This window comes from Haliaeetus leucocephalus, unplaced genomic scaffold (assembly GCF_000737465.1).
Source record: "Haliaeetus leucocephalus isolate CR32 unplaced genomic scaffold, Haliaeetus_leucocephalus-4.0 Scaffold195, whole genome shotgun sequence".
In the NCBI taxonomy this organism is placed as follows: domain Eukaryota; kingdom Metazoa; phylum Chordata; class Aves; order Accipitriformes; family Accipitridae; genus Haliaeetus; species Haliaeetus leucocephalus.
Window position 1 is genome coordinate 9,229,456 of NW_010972631.1, and position 20,152 is coordinate 9,249,607.

Sequence of the window (20,152 nt, forward strand, 5' to 3'; positions counted from 1 at the left end):
ATATAACAAAAAGCTTGCGGGTCGAGATAAGGACAGGAGAGATCATTCACTAATTACCATCACGGGCGAAACAGACTCAGCTTAGGGAAAATTAGCTCACTTTTTATTACAAATCAGCCAGAGTAAGGTAAATGAGAAATAAAACGAAATCTCAGAACACCTTCCCTCCACCCCTCCCTTCTTCCCGGGCACAACTTCACTCCCGGATTTCTCCACGAAGCCCCCCCAGCGGCACAAGGGGGACAGGGATGGGGTTAACGGTCATCACGTGTTATTTTCTGCCGCTTCACCTCCTCAGGGGGAGGGCTCATCACACTCTTCCCCTGCTCCAACGTGGGGTCCCACCCACGGGAGACAGTCCTCCACGAACTTTCTCCAATGTGGGCCATTCCCACGGGCTGCAGTTCTTCACGAACTGCTCCAGCATGGGTCCTTTCCACGGTGTGCAGTCCTTCAGGAGCACACTGCTCCAGCGTGGGTCCCCCACGGGGTCACAAGTCCTGCCAGAAACCCTGCTCCGTGGGCTCCTCTCTCCACAGATCCGCAGGTCCTGCCAGGAACCTGCTCCAGCGCAGGGTTCCCACGGGGTCACAGCTTCCTTCGGGAACCCACCTGCTCCGGCGTGGGGTCCTCCCCGGGCTGCAGGTGGATATCTGCCCCACCATGGACCTCCCTGGACTGCAGGGGGACAGCCTGCCTCACCAGGGTCTTCACCACAGGCTGCAGGGGAATCTTCGCTCCGGCGCCTGGAGCATCTCGTCCCCCTCCTTCTGCACTGACCTTGGTGTCCGCAGGCTTGTTTCTCTTACATGTTCTCACTCCTCTCTCCGGTGGCTGTTTTCCACGTCCCAACTTTTTTTTCCTTCTTAAAAATGTTATCACAGAGGCGTTACCACTATCACTGATTGGCTCGGCCTTGGCCGGCGGCGGGTCCATCTTAGAGCCAGCTGGTATAGGCTCGCTCTCTCTCGAACACAGGGGAAGCTTCCAGCAGCTTCTTACAGGAGTCACCCCCGTAACCCCCCCCCGCTACCAAAACCTTGCCACATAAAACCAATACACAACAGTATTTGAGTAATCAACACTGCTCACCATAGACTATGAACATACAGATTTCTTACTAAACTCTCAGCAGAGTTCACAGAGAAAACTGACTAAAAGAGATAAATCTAAGTTTATCAAGGGCTTCAACATTAACATTGTTAATACGGGCGTAGCAATAAGCAGCAGCCTAATCCCTAAAATAAAAGATACACGCATTTTCGTATGACAGTTAAAAGCTTAATGCCATATTAGGAACAATCAACAAGTTATTATTCAAGGCCTGTATTGTCATGCTCAATCCCAGGGTATTTTTAGGATTTTTTTTTTTTAACAGAATTCTGAGATTCTGCAACTAGTCACATTGACTAAACCCAAAAATAACACGATCTCTTGCACATGGTTCTGTTAATACGCCAATATCTGTACATCAGGACTTAGTTTCTATAGATTACAGACTGTTCTTCATGATTAAGTTTATTAAATCATTCCAAGTTTTGAAATGAGTTTGTGACATGACAAATATTCACTTGAGACAAGGCTGCAATCAGCAAACTCTGTACACTTATGACTGAAATCTTGTTGATACCCAGACGTCCAAGTGAAAAATCCAGGGCATGGACTGTACTATTCATGCAAAATTAAATTAATTAATTAATTAATTTTGAATTAAAGAATTAAAAAATTTGGCAATTTATCGCCATAAATAAAAAATGTTTCATTGGATGATGATAAAAAACTGCAAAGATCTAATCACAGAGAAATGCTATAGGCCAAAAATCTTTCACAACGAACTGAAAATAAATGAAAATCGATGTAATGAAAAAAGCACCAGGCAGTTTCACTGTGAGCGAGCCCATGAACTATTTTTAGACAGAAAAACTAAATACTCAGAAGCAAGGTGGGGGAAGGGAATAATATCTCTATGACATCTTTAAACGACAAAGCCCCAGTGTAGACACAGATGTATCAGCACAAACATCTTCTGTAGGTACAACTTTAGTTAAGAGGAAGAACGCCTGACAGCATAGCTAATGCAAACTACATTTCACAAAGTGTTAAATCACAAAAGCCAGGAAAAAAAAGAAAAATCTGATTTATTACAGAGGTGGTTTTTTTTTCCAGTCTGCTGATAAATGACTTCTGAAGCACATGGCACCACTGCTTCAGCTGGAGAAATTATATGCATTTTACAAAGACACTTCAATCCTCTCAGCCCAATCAGCAAAACTGATAAAGGATCTTTCAATCTCTAATTTTATACTACAACATATGGGGGCCAAAGTCTATCCTCAGCTGCATGCATTATATCCAGTATATTTTATTGAATTCTGTGTGGCTGCATACAGCATTGCTGTATATACCCATGTTTACTCTGGATTTCTAAGAAACTTCAACTGTATTAATCCTGCAACTGTATTTTTGTTCTAAGACTATTTTGACTAGTGTTCTTATCAAACACAGGTCTTGTTACAAACTTAGATCTGCATCCTCCTTATTGATTTTTAGCACTATCTTGTACTCACTTTTGGGAGACTTTTTTCTTCAAAAAAGGTGTCTAAGAAAGACCAAGACAGCATTACAAAGATTTTGAAAGTCAGCATGTTTGGCAGGGAGTAGGAGACATGTAAACTCTTGTGAAAGTTCCCCACAGTTTGGCATTACTTAAGGCTCTCTTCCACTAACATACCAGTAAATTGAACAACCTATGGCAGAATCTGTGTCCAATTTTTTGAACAAAGGCCATAGGGAAGTGTGCAGGTATATCGCTTGTGCTGAATCTAGAAATCTAATAACACAGTAACTTTGTCTAGCAATTGCACTATGACAGTATATGTTTTAAGTTTTGCTATCTTATCCAATAAGAAAACTGAAAAATAGTTTTGGCATCCATATCAGATGAAAATAAAAAGGAATTCTATATAGGATTATATCACAAAAGAGAAATCGCTTAGATATTGCAGATACCGTTGTCTTAATCAGAACAATGGAATTGTTTTCCACAGGGCAGGTTAAACCATTAAACTGAAGGTGCAATTTCAGGGTTTGCTTAAGCTAACAGGAGGCTGCTCCCTGCCCAGCAGCGTGTTCTTACTCCTTTCCCGCTGTGATTGCTGGAGATCACACAGCCACAGGGATCAACTGCCAGCCTCACTGACCGGAGAGGCTGATGCTGATGTGGAGGAAGTGAGATGAGGCTGAGAGCTGGAGAGGAGTGCTGTGAAGGTGAACTCCTAATCTTATTTTCTTCCAAATAATAATCTTGGCTGGGTGCATTTCTCCTTTAAAACAAAGGCAGCAGGAAAAAATAACTCTACTCTAAACTGAAATTCATGTTTTTCAAATTAAGGAAAGCTTTTTAAGTAAGAAAAGTAAACTGCCTTTGCTATTTGTTCCTCCAGTGCTTCTGTGATTTGCTTATTGCCTGCCTTAAGTTTCATCCTGAACTGTGAGGCACACGGGGGATCCACACAAACACTGCTGGTCTCCTGCACGCTCTCATTGTGGACCAGTGCCCTTAAAGTACACATCTCCCAAAAGCTTCTTCCCTTTATCTGCAAGTGCATTACGGCAAGAACAACACTGCTGGGGAAAAAAGATAAAGAAACTCTGCTTCATCCTACATCGTCTTACCAGCTCAACTGGTATGATGCTGCCACACGACATGCTCTGCTGTCAGGGGAACACACTACAAATCAAAGAATTCAGATTTGCTACACCCAGTGGCATAATTGAAATAGTTTTTCTGCTCTCTGTTCCCTCACAGTCTGCTTTCAATGTAAGTACTATATATTTTTATATATACTATTCCCCTCTGCCTCCTCTCTGCCATTACTTTTACTTTCCCAATTCTTTCCACACAGTAAATTGCACGTTAAATTACAGGATGATTCAAGCCCAATATAGCAATTAAAATCCATTAATGCCTGAATTTTAAATTTTATAAAAAGTTCTTGGCATATTTCTTGTAAATTGTCAGGTAGAAACAAGCCCAAATACACAGAAAAAGACACCCACATGTGTTCATTCTTTAAAAGAAGCATTGTCCTATCATTTTTCACGGTAAGAGGCCCCAGTTTTCACCTTAGTTATGAAATGAAATAATTGGTATTTACATGGTAGGTACAGCTCCAATTTATTCTTTCAACAATAATCCCTGCATTATCCTTCTTTTTTAATTTATAAAATGCAGTAAGTTTTCATGTTTCTGGAAAGAAACACAAAGTACACAATTTCAGTAACTTTCAACCAGAATCAGAAAAAGAAAGATTGTATCACTGCAGCTTCTGATCCACTACTTTGAAAGACCTGAAGAAAGCATCAGGATTTGTACTAAATTCAGGCTCCCACACTCAGGAAGCAAATTCCAGAGACAAGGCCCTTTTCTTGAAAATACCCTGCAACCAAAATACCAGACATTTCAGTCGTAGCATTGTTGGCTCCAACAGCTCAAATGACCTCAGATAAATACGCGATATAGGAAGGGTGAGGTAGTTTCTTACATAACTATCTAATATTTTAATAGACCAAAGGCTAGCAGGACTTCGTGTAAGCACAGTTGAAAGCTGGTTAGCATAACTGTAACTACTTGCCTCCAAACAGGGGTGCCACCTCATTGCCATTTCAGTAGATGTTTTAAAAGTTTTCAATGCGAGCTTTTGGAAACCGGTGATTTTCATATCTATCCATTCTATACTGTACTTTAGAAATAGGTATACTATTTCTTAATATATATCTTAATAATATTTTTCAAGAAGACTGCTGAACCCGACTGCTGTCCAAAACACATGCCACGGGCAAAACTAATCAAAAATGATGCCCACGTGGACATTCACTGACAGCTGAAGTCACATGCAAGGAACTCAGTATTATTTTGGTGAAGAAAGAAGTCTCAGCAGATACAACCAAAGAACATACGGCAAAGTAAATGGTTGCAAAGCCACCCAGAGATAGGTGCCTTTGGGGAGCAAAGTGCTAGCTATGAAAAGGCTTCTAATGGTGAGCACAGAAACTGCCTCGCTTGATGCCACCTATGCCCCAGGAAATGCAATTCCCTATGCATTTTTTGTGATTAAAAAGGTTAGCATTAAAAACAAACAAAAAAACCCACATAAAGATCCTTTCATCATTGATTTCTGTTCTTAGCAGAAAGAATCCTCCAGCCTGGAATATACTGACAGAAACGGGAACAGTATTTCTGCATCCTGTAACTAGACTTCACAAGAAGATGAAACACTTTCTCTGAAATATGGCCCAAGCCACAGCCACAGCTCTTCTGGCAGCAGTGAGTGATAACATTGCTGATGGAGCTCAGTAGTCCAAATACAGTCAAAACCCAAGTTCTTTTGCAGTATCTTACACTGAAAGGGGAAGAATTCCCAAAAAAGCCATGAGACGAATCCCAACTGCTATAACTCTGAGATCATTTAACAGCCAGCTACAATAATCTCCTCAATAAATTAATACGGTTTGTCAAGCCAAATAAACTACAAAATAAGAAAGCCATGACTGTGCCATTAAGATTTGCTAATCATAAACATCCATTTCAAAACCATTCTGAAACTCAGCTGAAATCAACTTACTATCTCCTTTATTGGTGCTTTCAAAGGAGCGAAAAAAATGGCCCACCAACAACCCAGAAAAGTGAGAATGAAGAAACAACTGACACCTGATGCATCTTCACACAAGGACAGTGAAATTATTTCATCATAGTGCTATTTACTCTAAGGCAACTAAAGAACAAAGATTAGCCTACAAGGCCTCATGTCCAGAAGTACTGAATACTGCTGGCAGACCTAAAGGAGTTGCTATCAGCACAGAGCCCTGCGCTGCTTTTGCCAGCAAACTCTATGCCAAACTGGAATACACTGCATAGGCAGTACGCGTTAAACTCTAGAGAACAAAAGATGACTCCATAATGTATTTATTGAAATAAAATTAAAACATTATACAATTACTATTATTATGACTATATAATTAGATTGTCTGCATGATGGTATTTTACTGTGAATTTCTTTAGGATTCAAAGGCTCAGTTATACTACTTTATCTAGGAATAACTTCTATTAATGTCCATATAAGAATTGCAATAAGTAACTCACAGTTTTTTAATTTAAAAATCACTCTTTAATCCTGAAAATATTATTAGAATTGAATTAATATTTAATAGTCATTTACATGGAGTATAAGAAAAATTATCCATCTCCTATCACAAGACAAAATACCTACAGAACACCCCACAAGAAGAGATAAAGGTAAGAGATATAACTGAAATCCAGCGTAAATAGACATAATCAATTTTCCAAGCTGACACTGCATTGTAAATTATTTACAACATATAAATAGGTGCAACACTACTCCAGGTCCATTGAAAAAAACCAAAATGGCATCACACAAGAAAAATGGCACAGCATAGCTTTCTATTACCCACACTACAACTGAATGAATGAAATGCAAGAGGAGATGTGCCAAGTTACTTGATACTTGCTAGTCAGCTTAATCAGATACTCTCAGTTTCCTGCAGGATGGATAACAAACACTGTTCTGCTGCTTACTGCACACCACGTCTACTAAAATATTTTCTGTGGCAGAATGATCCTAAAAACCTCTGTGCATCTAATAACACAAGGGGTCTGGAACCACACAACCTGACGTAACGTAAGAGAAGGAGATTTACATAAAAATAATAAGTTACAAGACATTGTACATGGATAACTGAGGTAAAGTAAATTATAAGGTTATGATGACGGATACCTGAGTTCTTGACTATCCTTCACTGTAACCCCACCGCGTCAAAACCTGACTTTGTGCTCCTGACTGCCCTCTGTCCTTATTTTTAAAAACTAACTCAGAAGTTCAAAAGAGTATCAAAAATACTTTAAACAAATAATTTTAAAAAATTTTGTCTGAAGTGTTATCTTGACAACAGAAAGCTATTACATATTCATCATAGTGAATAAAAAAAGTAAATTCTATTCTTAATTACGACGTGCATTTCTCTATGAAGAAAGGTTCAAAAAGCATGAGCAAGACTATTGCCATGAAGAACTAGGATTTAATGGAAATTCTGCAATGCTTGAATGTTATTGAAAACAACTTAACCCTTTTTTTTGTTCAGGAAGATATATTTTGTTCAGGAGGGAGTACCAGTAAGAGGTACTACTTACTTCCACAGCAAGCCGACTGAAAAAAACTTATCTTGTACCTTATTAACATCAATAACGTGATATTAATTTTCAGCCTAACTATACTTATATATTAGCACTGTTACGCATTTTATTAATAATCATCTCAGTTGCTTCATCCAGCTAGTTTTCATCCATTAGATACGCATATTTTTAGGGGAAACCAGACAGATTTTCTCTTTAATTCTTTAATGAGGACACACAGAAGAAAACAACAGGGAGGGAGAGGAACGTGAGAAGCAAGAGACCGTTAAAGCCAAACCACCTGCCTTCCAGGTTTACCCTTTCCTGAAATTCTTTATCCCCTGCCCAAGTTACGTGGAAAATGATGAAAAACTAGCCATTTTTGTCTCAAAGAGTCATCCTCCCCCCCAAAACCTGAACAGATAAAATACAGAAAAAGATATCAGATTTCTCTCCCACTCCATAAAGAAAGTTAAAAAAAAAAAAAAAAAAAAAAAAAAAATGTATTTTGTCTTTCTCAATTATTTTCCTTGCAACTGCTAAGAGTTAAGGCTTTGCGAAGCCACAGCTATCAGCCATGATGTGAATTCCCCATTTTCACTGCCTTCACTAATGAACTGGTTTTAAAAGAAGAAAATGAAACACAGACATTAGTATTCAGGCCTACTAGTAAAAGCTAGGAAAAAAGCTTTACATTTTTCAACATCACCTGTCAGACCCCTTGCAATACCACCAAATTCCTAGAAATCAATCCCTTCGAATCATGAATTTTCCCTCAAATATGAATTTTAAATAATTCACCCTTCTCCAATTTCTAGCTCCTCTCACTCCATTTTTGCCACGGATTTTTTTAGTTTCAGAATAAATTAAGTCAGCTTGCAATATGTATTTCACTGCATACAAAGCATTACTTAGCTTCTTATTCCTAGAGGAAAATTGCCCCACATTTTTTTGTTATTGCCTTGATTGTCTACTCTTCTGTAGTCTCACGTTTCCCTCAGATTCCCATCCATTGAAAAAAATCCATAAAATTCTGAAAAATGAATAATGGATTTTAAAAAAAAAGTTTTCTTATTATCAAACTTCCAAAATATTTTTAGTATAGACATGTATGGTTGGCACCTAATTTTACCTGTTCCTCTTCTAAAGACAATCTTGATAATACTGAGAAGGCCCTAATAAAAATAGAGCACTCTCTGTGTGTCAAGTAATTTTATCTAGTAATTTTTCCTTCAATAGCTAACGTCCACGGTATTTAAAAAAACCCAGCAATTACTTTGTTTAACTTTGCAGGATAAAAATTTAGCATTTACAGTATGTAATATGTCGGAAAATCTTAGAATCTATCTAGTAATCTAGAATATTTAGGTCCTATTTCTTTAATCATTCTCCTCTCCCAAAGATCACTTAGTTTTGTGTCTGGGTGCCTCCAATTCATCTCTCCTCCCTCTCCCCAGCTGCATGCTGCCCACAGCCCCTCTTTGCTCTGCCCAGCATCCAAGCAAAGGGGAAGTCCGAGGGCTGGGTGTATTATTTCCTAGGCAAGCTGGAGCCAAACCTCTTGCAACAGAGAATACTCAACCTGAAGGCACGGGAATGTAGTTGCTTCCCTCGTCATCACAGGAACATGTTGTACAGAAACCACAGTCCCATGACTTGGAGCACATCTCAACCAAGAAGCTCTGAGGTGATCCTCTCTCTCTCCACTGAGCATGGGGAACTTGAAACTACATTCCTAACTGTTTCTTGCCATTTCCTTGTCCCCGTGCAAACTGAAATCCATCCAATTCTATTGTGCCTTACTGTCTTTCACCTTCCTTTTGATTTTTCATGCAGTCTCTGCCTTTCATCCCTCTCTGTGTCAGAACAGGATGCTGCCTAGTTTCACCTCTGTACTGAGTACCCACCATTCTGTTGCTGCTCAAAGGCAAGGTGCCAATTCCACGGGGGGGGGGGGGGGGACAAATTAAAAAAAAAAGATTATAAGGAAATGGTGACACACTCACACTCTTTTTAATCCTGCCAGCAGTAATGAGAGAGAGGACAGCCAATTTCATGTAGGGAAGATTATAATAACACTTGTTGTCATACCATGAAAGTTCTTTGTTTTATAAATATTTATGTATAAACAGCAGAGTTTTCAGTATCAGAATCAAAAATTGAGAAATAGATATTCACAATTAAATTTCTACCAGATTCCAGAAGAAAAACTCACCTGAATCAAAAAGCTTCCCAAAGAAAGTACTGTTACAGATGAAAATGCCTGAAAGCAGACAGACTTGTCTTTGTGGCATCCTTTGTATACACTGCTCAGTGTTTCAGTTCATTAGTAGCATTTAGTTTGAGCTCTGTCTTTTAAAGATTTAGGATGAAAGTAGTATCTTACTTACTTTGTCTCTCTGACGAGAGGTGCGCTTCCCAGTTTAAAACAGATTTTTTCCCCTCCACAAGATGTTTGCCTCAAAGAAAAGCTTTCTGCCAGATCAAACCCTGTGAAATATGATATAACGATTTAGTTTATTTAATGGAATTTAAAAAACAGAGGTAAATACTGACTTTTGGCATGCTTGGTGACTTTCTAGAGTACACGTTGACAAGCCATTTTGAAAACTAGTACTTTTAGTCAGAGAACTTCCAATATTCATTTTACCAACAAAGAAGCTATCTGCAAAATTCACTCAGTAGATGACTTTGCAACCTGAGAAATGCATTTGTTATTTCCTTTTACCATCTGAACTGATAAGAACGAAGGAAGTTTGGGAAAAGCAACAGAAATGAGCATCTGCAGAAATGCAGACCTTGAACCAATACCTTCCAAGAACAACATGTTCTGGTTTTAACCCCACCTTCCTAAAAACAACAGCTTTTGTAGCATGGGGGTGGCATTCTGTACTGTCCTTTCAGTTTTAAAGCCAGCTTCAGCAGGACTACGATTACATCCACTACTAGCCAATAAATTTAGATATCCCTATTAGCGCAGTAATTTACCTGAAACACCAAGACTGTCTCTGTTGATTTTTTTGAGATGATGGACAACTGTTTTCATTAAAGGACACACAGCACCTTTAAGAGAATACAGTTTAGTATCCATCATAAAATTCTACCAAACAAAATTCTATCAAACAAAAATGAATCAGAACAAACTATCATGACAGTGACAGTAATATTAACAGGAATGGGGTTTTTTTTGTTTCTTTAGGATATGAAAAACAGCAATAAACCAAATTACAAAATCAAAATAAGAGCAATGATATTTCAGATTTCATACTACACTTATAAAAATATAAGCAGATACAAATTTTAACACATTTTAATTCAGGTGTTTATGATTAAAGCTCACAGGAACAATATAATCAGAAGAAAAACACTAAATTCTTACCAAGCTCTTTCCATCTACAATACTCTATAAAGAAATAACAACTGTTCTAAATTTTTTTTTGTATTTCTGGCTATATTATTAGAAAATCTCCCTTCCCCCCAATAATGAATATGAAACAATAACACATAAATGCTTAATTACCATGACAATAATCTACTGTTACTTCAGTGAACAGTAATTCAGAATGTGGATTAACAAGGATATAATCATATCATATAATAAACAATGTGAGCAATACTATATTTTGAAAAAAAAAATGGTTGAAAATTAAGCAGCTTTACAGAGGATTAAATCTGAACTAAAGTATTTAGGTAAAAAACCAGAATGTTCTAAAATCTGGAACATGGTAAATTCTAAGGTCAAATCTAACTGAGCACTTAGATCAAACACTGTATTATTAATATGCAATATTATTTACTTGCATAAAGCCCTTTCTTTTTTTTTTTTGTTATATATACCTAGGAATACACACTTCTAAGAAGCAAATACAGAGAAATGTCACTTTTGTGTGGGGGTCAGAAATAGGGCTCTTTCTTTAACAAACTTCGCAAATAGCCCCACTAAACCCTAGTAAAACTATCAAACAGAAGATTACAAGCAGGATTTGGCCCATGCATTTATCAAGCACAGAGCTCCACGATGAGCCGACGCAACTAAAAAGATGGCCAAGGTATATCTGAAGCTGCTGAACAGAGAAGGTCAAGGGGATTTTCTGAAGTGCCAGTTCAATGAAAAAAGTAAGGAGGAATGTCCAACCATTAACCTGGAAATCATCTATATTTAAAGATTTCCAAGAGCATCCAGACTGAACATTGGCATTCAAAATAGCTGTATTTGTAATCTTAAAGCATGTGAAATCTGTCATTCATTCTGTAGTAATGTAGAAAGCATATTACCCTCCAGAAGTTTTAAATTCTATTAAATATGTTATAGTATTTGATCTGGATTAAGAATGGCTAATTAAAAATAACCAGTAAAAGTGAAACTGAATTATATAATGCAGATATAAAGATACCTCCTGGCAGCATGGTAAATGAAAGCTATGTCAATTATTTAAGGAACAGACCACATCTAAGACGTTTTTTCATAAGATTCATCAAGTTCCATGTCCTTTACATCTAAACTGCAATCTACAATTACAAGTAACATCGCTCATAAATTAATTTATTTCTAAGGCTCTAAGAGAATGTATTCTTTCTTTCCTTCATATATATACATAAATATGTGTGTATACACACATTTACCTATACAGGTAGATAGATACAAAGTTTCATGACAAATGAGATGAAACATATGCATTAAAAACACTGTAAATTCCCTTTCCCCAGCAAAGACACAGAACTATAAAGAATACTCATGTCGAAATCTCTGAAACTGAAACGAAATCTTTCATCATTCTTGGTTTGCAGGGAGTTTTATGTAGCATAAAAAGCATTCACTGGAATTACACACTAACATAGCAATTTTCAACACACCATTTGGTATACACACACACACACTATGGGACAGAAACAGGCTCACCTTAGATACCCTTCAATCTACAAACCTTAGCCTTCAATCACTTACACAGATTATTAAACTATAGACTTTTGTCTTTAGCTGCTCTAAAACAACAAATGTGGTTATGGTAGAGTTACACAAGTATAGCTAAAAGAAATATATTGGTGTAAAGGAAGCCTGCTATGGCTGAAACCGCAACAGCATATCACACACACGCTGACAAACGTTTCTCGTATATCTACATGTTTTCTAACCAAGTTTTTTTTAATATAGATATAAAGACTATGGGGCAGCTTCCCTTTTTCGTTAAATTACTTTACAGTACTTATAATAAGAGCAGCCAGATATTACTTATTGCTAATTTTACCTTCAACTGCTATACTAAGCTCTAGAGCACCTGGGACACAACCATGCTTTTTTTTTTTTCCCCAACATTAACTTACATGAGGGCTGAGCCATGAAAAACTAGGGAGTTTTAGCTTATTCTCCCGAGTCACTTTCTTCCAAGTCCAAATAAAGACTCAAGCCTTAATTTCTGTGTTATCCAGATGATAGCAACGATTCCTTACATGCCACAGAGTGGACTGTGGACCTATTTTTATCAGTGGCATAAAAGTCACAGCATAGACAGGCCATTTAAGTGTTACTTTTTTGGTTGTAATCCACATGTCCTGAAGAACTGAAAGGGTTAGTATGAATCTTCTTCTATCTCATGCTGCCAATGCACTCCATTTGCTCAATGTTATTCTTTTTACCAGAGAGCTAAGGCAAAACTTTAAAATACTAAACCCCAAATTTCTCCATACCGAGACTGACAACTGTCATTGCTATAGACCGATGAAAATTCTTTCTACAAGTTACAGTTTGTACAGTCAAATAGTTAGCCTCTTCCAAGATTTTTAGTACTGCTGGCAGATCTTTAAATTTTCTTTGGCCCGAGACAAAACAGACAGTTTACCCATTCATCCTGTGGGTAGCTGAATTAGAAGATCTACATGAAGACATTCAGGAAAAAAAAGAACAAGACAAACCCTTACTGCTAATCCAGTCATGGAAACCATGCACCTACCTGCCCTGTTAGTATACATTACTATAAAACTAATGAAGCAATAAAAAGAACAAGCTTACATTTATACACTATATTGCTCTGCATGTGATAAAACTGGGTCTGTCTGATTGAAGTCAACAATTCATATTAAAATAGTGATGTCAAAGCTCAAGTTAACATACATATAAGTTAATCAGATCACTTATCCATAGGACAAATTACAGACCTTAATCTTTAGAAATGAATGAGCTCTACATAGGAGCTTATTATTATAAAATCAACCTAATAATTTTAAAAATATGTATTTATGCAGATTAAGCAGATATATCACACCCCACTCATCTTTTGTCTCTCCCACAAGATGCCTGTAAGAATTTTTTTTGTTTTCTAACAGCATTATGCAAAAAAAAAAAAAAAAAAAAAAAAAGAAGGGCGTTGCATCTGGACATATCTGCTGCAACATGCAATGGCATGTTCTGAATTCCTGCAATGATCAAGGCACCTGTTGAAGCACACTGCAGCTTCCATCTAGGCCCCATGCCCAGTTTTCCTTTCCGTGCAAACGAGGACAGAGAAGTCTCTGGTACATGCTTCTGTCTCACTCTTACAGACATCTCTTGTGTGCACTTCCTGACTGGGAACTGTAGCTTCCAATAAGCACTCTTGGCTCCTCCAGATCAAGTGTAACCTGTAACAGCTAGATTCACTTTACAAGTACCTATCTGCTACTTTATAATTAAATTTGATGTTCAGGTGAAGTTTTCAGCTGCCATCTAACACCACTGACACGCACATTGCAAGGGCACTGGATTTTCCATCAGTAAGCATGACCGGCCAAATGAACATGGCCAAACAGCAAAGTCCCACCTAACATATACCCACATCCCATGTCGGACTCAGGCTGCAGGCAAAAACCTGTATTAGCTAGGATTTGTCTCACACTTACTGGATCAGGCTTCATAAATATATAGACATAGGGGACCTCTGCAGAGTGTGCGACATACCTGCGAGTGTCAGCAATGAAATCCAAAAAGTCCACCTCAAAGGTGTTTGTACTGAAGATAAGAATACTCACCCGGCCTGCTTTCAAATAGGGTCAAGAATTCAGATTTCCTACATACCTGTAGCCTCATGTATAGAAGTACCAAAAAGTCAGATGTGATTTTTTTGTTTTCCTTTTTTACTCTGTAAGCCACATTACATTTACATCACAACATACATGTTAATTAAGACAAGGGTGGGAAGAAGAATGAAGGAGACTGAATCTACAACTTTGTTGATATAGGAGGGAAGTCAACTTCAAGTCTGTTGACTATTTAGACAGTTATGGAAATAACACAACAGCTTTGGCAGGCAAGGTCCTGCACATGGATCAGGGCAACCCTCAGTATCAGTACAGGCTGGGGGACGTAGGGATTGAGAGCAGCCCTGCGGAGAAGGACTTGGAGGTACCCGTGGATGAAAAGCTGGACGTGACCCAGCAATGCACGCTCACAGCCCACAAAGCCAACCGTATCCTGGGCTGCATCAAAAGCAGCATGGCCGGCATGTCGAGGGAGGGGATTCTCCCCCTCTGCTCTGCTCTGGTGAGACCCCACCTGCAGTACTGCATCCAGATCTGGGGTCCCCAACATGAGAAGGACACAGACCTGTTGGAGTGGGTCCAGAGGAGGGCCACGAAGATGATCAGGGGGCTGGAGCACCTCTCCTGTGAAGACAGGCTGAGAGAGTTGGGGTTGTTCAGCCTGGAGAAGAGAAGGCTCCGGGGAGACCTTACAGCAGCCTGCCAGTACCTAAAGGGGGCCTACAAGAAAGCTGGGGAGGGACTTTTTAGCAGGGCCTCTTGCAGTAGGAGAAGCGGTAATGGTTTTAAACTAAGAGAGGGTAGATTTAGACTAGACATAAGGAAGAAGTTCTTCACTGTGAGGGTGGTGAAACACTGGCCCAGGTTGCCCAGAGAGGTGGTAGATGGCCTATCCCTGGAAACATTCAAGCTCAGGTTGGACGGGGCTCTGAGCAACCTGGTCTAGTTGAAGATGTCCCTGCTTATTGCAGGGGTGCTGGACTAGATGAGCTTTAAAGGTCCCTTCCAAGCCAAACTATTCTATGATTCTATGACATCCCAAGTGAATATTTTGGCTGTAAGAGTTGATGCTTTTTTCTTCCTCTACCTTTCCATTAAAAAAAAAAATAAAATGGGCTGATCTAGTTTACAGGCTTCACACTGGGATAATGTGTGTAGCCGAGAAAGTTCCCCTTTGTGGTCTGAGATCTCTCTTATGTACTGCTTACTCACTAGCTGAAGTGGCTTTCCACAGTGTGCAGGCTTTCATAACCCACATTCTTGTAGATACCTAAAGCTCCTTATTCACTGCCCAAGAAGACTTAGTATTTAACTACAAGTTAAGGAATCCAAGGGTGGCAAGATCACTTAAATACTGCAATGCTAGCACTAGTTTGTTGATCTAGCCTTAAATATTCAGAATATGAAGGACGTGAATACACTGTATATGAGAGTTACTGTAGAGCCATTATCTTGATTTGGAGAAGTATCCAGCCATACTAAAACATGAAAACCAAAAAGATGAACTGATTTGCATACTTGAAACCACTCACTGTATTTGGGTTAAAGTGCCTATCTAAAATTATGATCTAGAGCCAATGCTTTTCACAACACATTCCACGTCAAAAGGCAATGGAAATTCACCATGCCTGACAGTCCCAGGACTTTGTTTATATTACATTTTTCATGGGTTAGCAAGTGACTTTGAGAAACAGTAATTGTAAAAGAAAGTCGAAAAAGCAGCAATGATCTGGGAATGAGACAAAGTATTAATATTCTTAATATGAAGCATTCAGGAATGATCAAATTAGAACCCCATGTGTCACTACAGAAAGACACATCCATGCTACATGTCCACACTCCAAAACCAAACGTTCCCAACGACAAAAAGAAAAACCAAAACGTTGACAACATGAAAATACTCTTGAAGTCAGATCAAAAACATGATTGTGGAGAACTCCTGAACCCTGGCCCTCAGATTTGCTATATTCTGTCATTAGAAGGGAGTGCTTCCTTCTGATGACGAATTAGCGTATCAAAACTTCCAGACAAGTGAGAACTGAAAGAAATCCTTGATGTGAATCTAATTGTTACTGGCACACGTTCAGAGCCTAAGGAGGACTGCTCCGAGAAGATCCAGCATACTCTGTCACTCTGATATTTTTTTCCAATACTGGTACTTAATTATTACAATATTGACCCAATGAGTAAGTCCCGAAGTATATTTGGAATGCCAGCTCAGAAAGCTTTCCCCTACATATGCACACAAGTTAATCCTTTCTCTTGCACAAGATATTTCCTTCCCCTAACACAAGCCCGCTCCCCTCCCCTTCAAATTAACTTTAATTTACACTTTTCCTTGCGTTTTGAAGGCTACTCAAGTAAATCAGGTGAGAAATTTCAGGATGTAAATGCAATAATCCAAGATCCTATCTAAATGGGCTTTGCTGGAAAAGCTTTCATATTAGCACAGTGAGAAGTAAATGCTATGCGTATGTTGTTGAAGGAAGAAAACCAAAAAGATTGCCTAGGCAGATCCTGAAGGACAGATGCTGGTACATGAGAGAAAACAAAGGCCCAAGAAAGAGCCAGTTAATGAAAGAAAGAACAAAACAAACAAACAAAAAAAAACCAACAAAAAAAAAAGAGGAGGTTAGATATTACTCTTTTCTTGAAATAAGTACATTTCCAATTTGTAACAGACCCATTTGCATACAAATTATCAAACTAGTACAAGACAACTTTGCAGAGTTGCTGAGTACTTGGTTCAGCGAACAGGGCAGATTAATAAAAGGCTTGGAAACATACTTGTACCCCTTACTGCTGCACTGTCGCAGGGTCTGTTCTTTCTCAGCGCCTGCTTTCTGGTCTATAATTTGTATTTCTTTTTCGGACAGTAACCATCCCTTCAGTCTCTAAAAGAATCTCTTTCCTGTTATCAACTTGAGGCTTCACTCTGAGCCTATTCTCTGCTGTCGGCAGAGCAGCTCAATCTGGCAGCTATCTACTTGTTATTTCTCACCATCTGCCTGTATCACCTCAAACTGCAGAAGCCTTTTTCAATTGCACGCCATCAGTTATTCTCAGGAGAGGTTCAATCTCTCCTATTCTTTCCAGCGGTTCAATTTGACCCATATTTGATCCATTTGTGGCAATCAGGTTAAGGAAAACTGCAGCTTCCCTGCTGGCTGCCTAGCCACAAACTTCTAACAGAATATAATATACAGTTCAGATACACCGTTTATTAGCAGTTCAGTGTATCTGTCACATCTTCTATGACTGGTCCACCTTTTACTAAAACATCTTTTCATTAGGGAAAAAAAAAAAAAAATAAAAAGAGACAATGCTTCCTGGACATTTTGTTTTAAAATTTTTCAAGTTTCAATTTATTAATTTATATTATTAGGGAACCTTCTGCACTCACACCCTTTTAGCACTTTTAAAACTTCCCTTATACAATCCACCAGCTAGTAATGACTGAGAAGGCAACCCATTCTGCTTCTCTCAGACAGCTGAGGAGAATAATTGCACAGCTATGATGTAGGCTCACTGTCTCACAGGGGTTAAGAATAATTCATCAGTAGAGCACTTAGCCTTGCTGCCCTAAAAATATAAGGCCAAAAAGTCTTTGATTTAAATTCAGACTCTTCACAACGCATTATTCTTACCTTAGAGCCCACACATTACACTTATTATTTATTAAATGTTACTATTTATTGTTTCCAGGAGAAGTAAAAGGATTATTATGCTAGTCATTGACTTTTTAAATTTTTGGGGTCTGAGTTTCAAATGTGTTGTATATGTTGTTCAAAGTCGTTGTATATGTACAGCATCTATTATCTTTCATCAGGTTTCTGGAAAAACAGCATTACTAATAATAAATTTCATTTTCAAAAAAAAAAAAAGAACAGTATTTCTATTTAAATAGCAACAAGTATGTTCTCCTTGCTCATAATTGTAGGAAAGTTCTAGAAAGTTGAAGTATGTGTTGAGGCTGAGCAATTCTAGAAAACTGACAATTACTTATTCTACAAGCACACGTGACGTGCCTTTATGACAGAATTTACCATACTCTGGAGAGTCAATGCAGAGTTTAAGTGAGAGAGCTAGATAACACGTGGCCAATAAGAGAAAGAAGAAAACAGAGAAGTATGAGAAAATTTGCAGAAGGGTAACAGCTTCTAGATTAAACAATACCACTATATTCCTTTCCCCGTCTTCTTAGGCACAAGGTTTTTTCTAACTCTGCATCTGTGAAATGTACAACCTGTCAGGGGATTAAGTTTAGGTGAGGTTAACATGAGCATTAGGCTGTTTAGGTCAATGTGGTCACCGATACGCTCTAATAAAGCCACGTAATTTTGTTCACAAAAGTTTTGCAAGATCTGATTTAGAATCTTGTTTCGTATGGTAAGTTGAAAAAATACAAAACAAAACTCCTAGGAACTACAGCTGCTTCCAAACATGAATCCCAAGCACAAGAAACAGAAAGGCTGCTTTGGAACTTCTTCAGACTTAGACTTGTTAAAAAAAGAGATTAAAAAAGTCTCATATAATTTTATCTGCTCACACTGCTTATTTTCCATGTACATTCATTATTTGTTCAAATTTGTTCAGTCATGAGATTTATGCCTTTGGTCTGTGATGGGCGAGACAAATGGAAGTACCTGTCTGGTCACTGACAGCCACAGAAGTAGAAACAGGAAGGAGGAGGAAGACTGCCATACAAAGCCGAACTATGCAGGATCCAATGTACATCATCTCCCCCTGGACACATGTGAACAATCAGCTATAAATCTGAAACAGAAAATAATCATATTCAGAACAATGTCATTTTATCCTTTCCCCCTCACCCCATCAGAAAGCTACAAACAAGAATTTCTTAACTGTAAAGAAAAGAGGAAGTCGCTAGTCACATGCAAAGTGTATCATTTATCTGTTATAAAGGGCTACAAAAAGAGACCTGTGTAAATTTAGAAATAAATGACAAACATACTCCTTTAGTTCTTTATTAAACTCAGAAGTAACACATTAGAAATATTAACTCAGAGGTATTAGTTGTAAAGGCACTAAATTTTCATTTCATTAGCGACAACTAGTTTTCTTTGATTTTCTCCCAGGTTTTCAATTTTAAATGTATTAGCTAAACTGCTTGGTGTCACAACACTGCCAGTGACTGCCGAAGTAGTCTTCAAAGCGAAGAAGGACAACACGCAATTGTTTAAGTGCAAAACCCCCCCCAAACACGGTATTTCTCTGCCTTGCAAAATACGCAAGTGCCTAGAGCAGCCTGTATTGAGTTCACAGTTTAAATCTCACAAAAATACAGTCTGGCTTGAACAAGGTGTCTTTTGTCCTCTAAAGACAGCATCAGTTTTTCTTCTAAGCCGACTGCAACGTACAGCTACACGTGAATTTAATGAAACGGAGAAAACGACAGATATTTTTCTAATCGCATCTTCTGTAAGAAAACCAAACGGCATACCTAGGATGCAATTCTTACAGTTATTTTCGCAAGGCACCTTATTCATCATCAGAGCTATTCTGTCAGTCACCCGTACTGACGGCGACCACACCGTCATTAACTTTTCCAACCTCCCCGGCAGCAGCGAAGTGAATACACGTTCAGATAACATTATCATTTAATTTCCTGCACCTGCTCTACAAGCAGCCCTCAGTAATTCACTAGAGCTGCCGCTCCAGCGGTCTCATTTTCTGAAGGGCTCTTGCCAATTAAACCGCCACCCCCCGCCGCACCTCCGGGCTCGGCTCCGCTCCTCTCCGCTCCGGGGGGCTCGGCTCCTTCACCCGACCGGCGCCTCGGGCCCGAAGGCGGCGGGACGGGCCGCTGCGTTTCTCTCGGACCCGCTCGGGGTTTGCTGGAGGGAGGGTTTCCAACGCCAGGCGCGAAGGCAACCGGGTCGCTCGGCCGGCGGGGCCGGGCGGGGGGAGCGGCGAGGCGCCGGACCGGGG

The 20,152-nt window shown here is 38.9% G+C and overlaps 1 protein-coding gene across 1 annotated transcript in view; it reads right to left on the reverse strand.

The window, feature by feature from the left end:
* The window catches only part of LOC104830719 (collagen alpha-1(XIX) chain-like), a 106,371-nt gene extending 87,391 nt beyond the window's left edge, over positions 1–18,980 (reverse strand). The window contains exons 1-3 of the mRNA XM_010565831.1: positions 18,847–18,980; positions 10,178–10,252; positions 9,580–9,679 (exon numbers count right to left, since the gene is read on the reverse strand). Of these exons, the coding sequence (XP_010564133.1) occupies positions 9,580–9,679; positions 10,178–10,252; positions 18,847–18,940 (269 nt within the window). The 5' untranslated portion in view covers positions 18,941–18,980. The remainder of the gene's footprint in view (positions 1–9,579; positions 9,680–10,177; positions 10,253–18,846) is intronic.
* Positions 18,981–20,152: the final 1,172 nt, after the last annotated feature.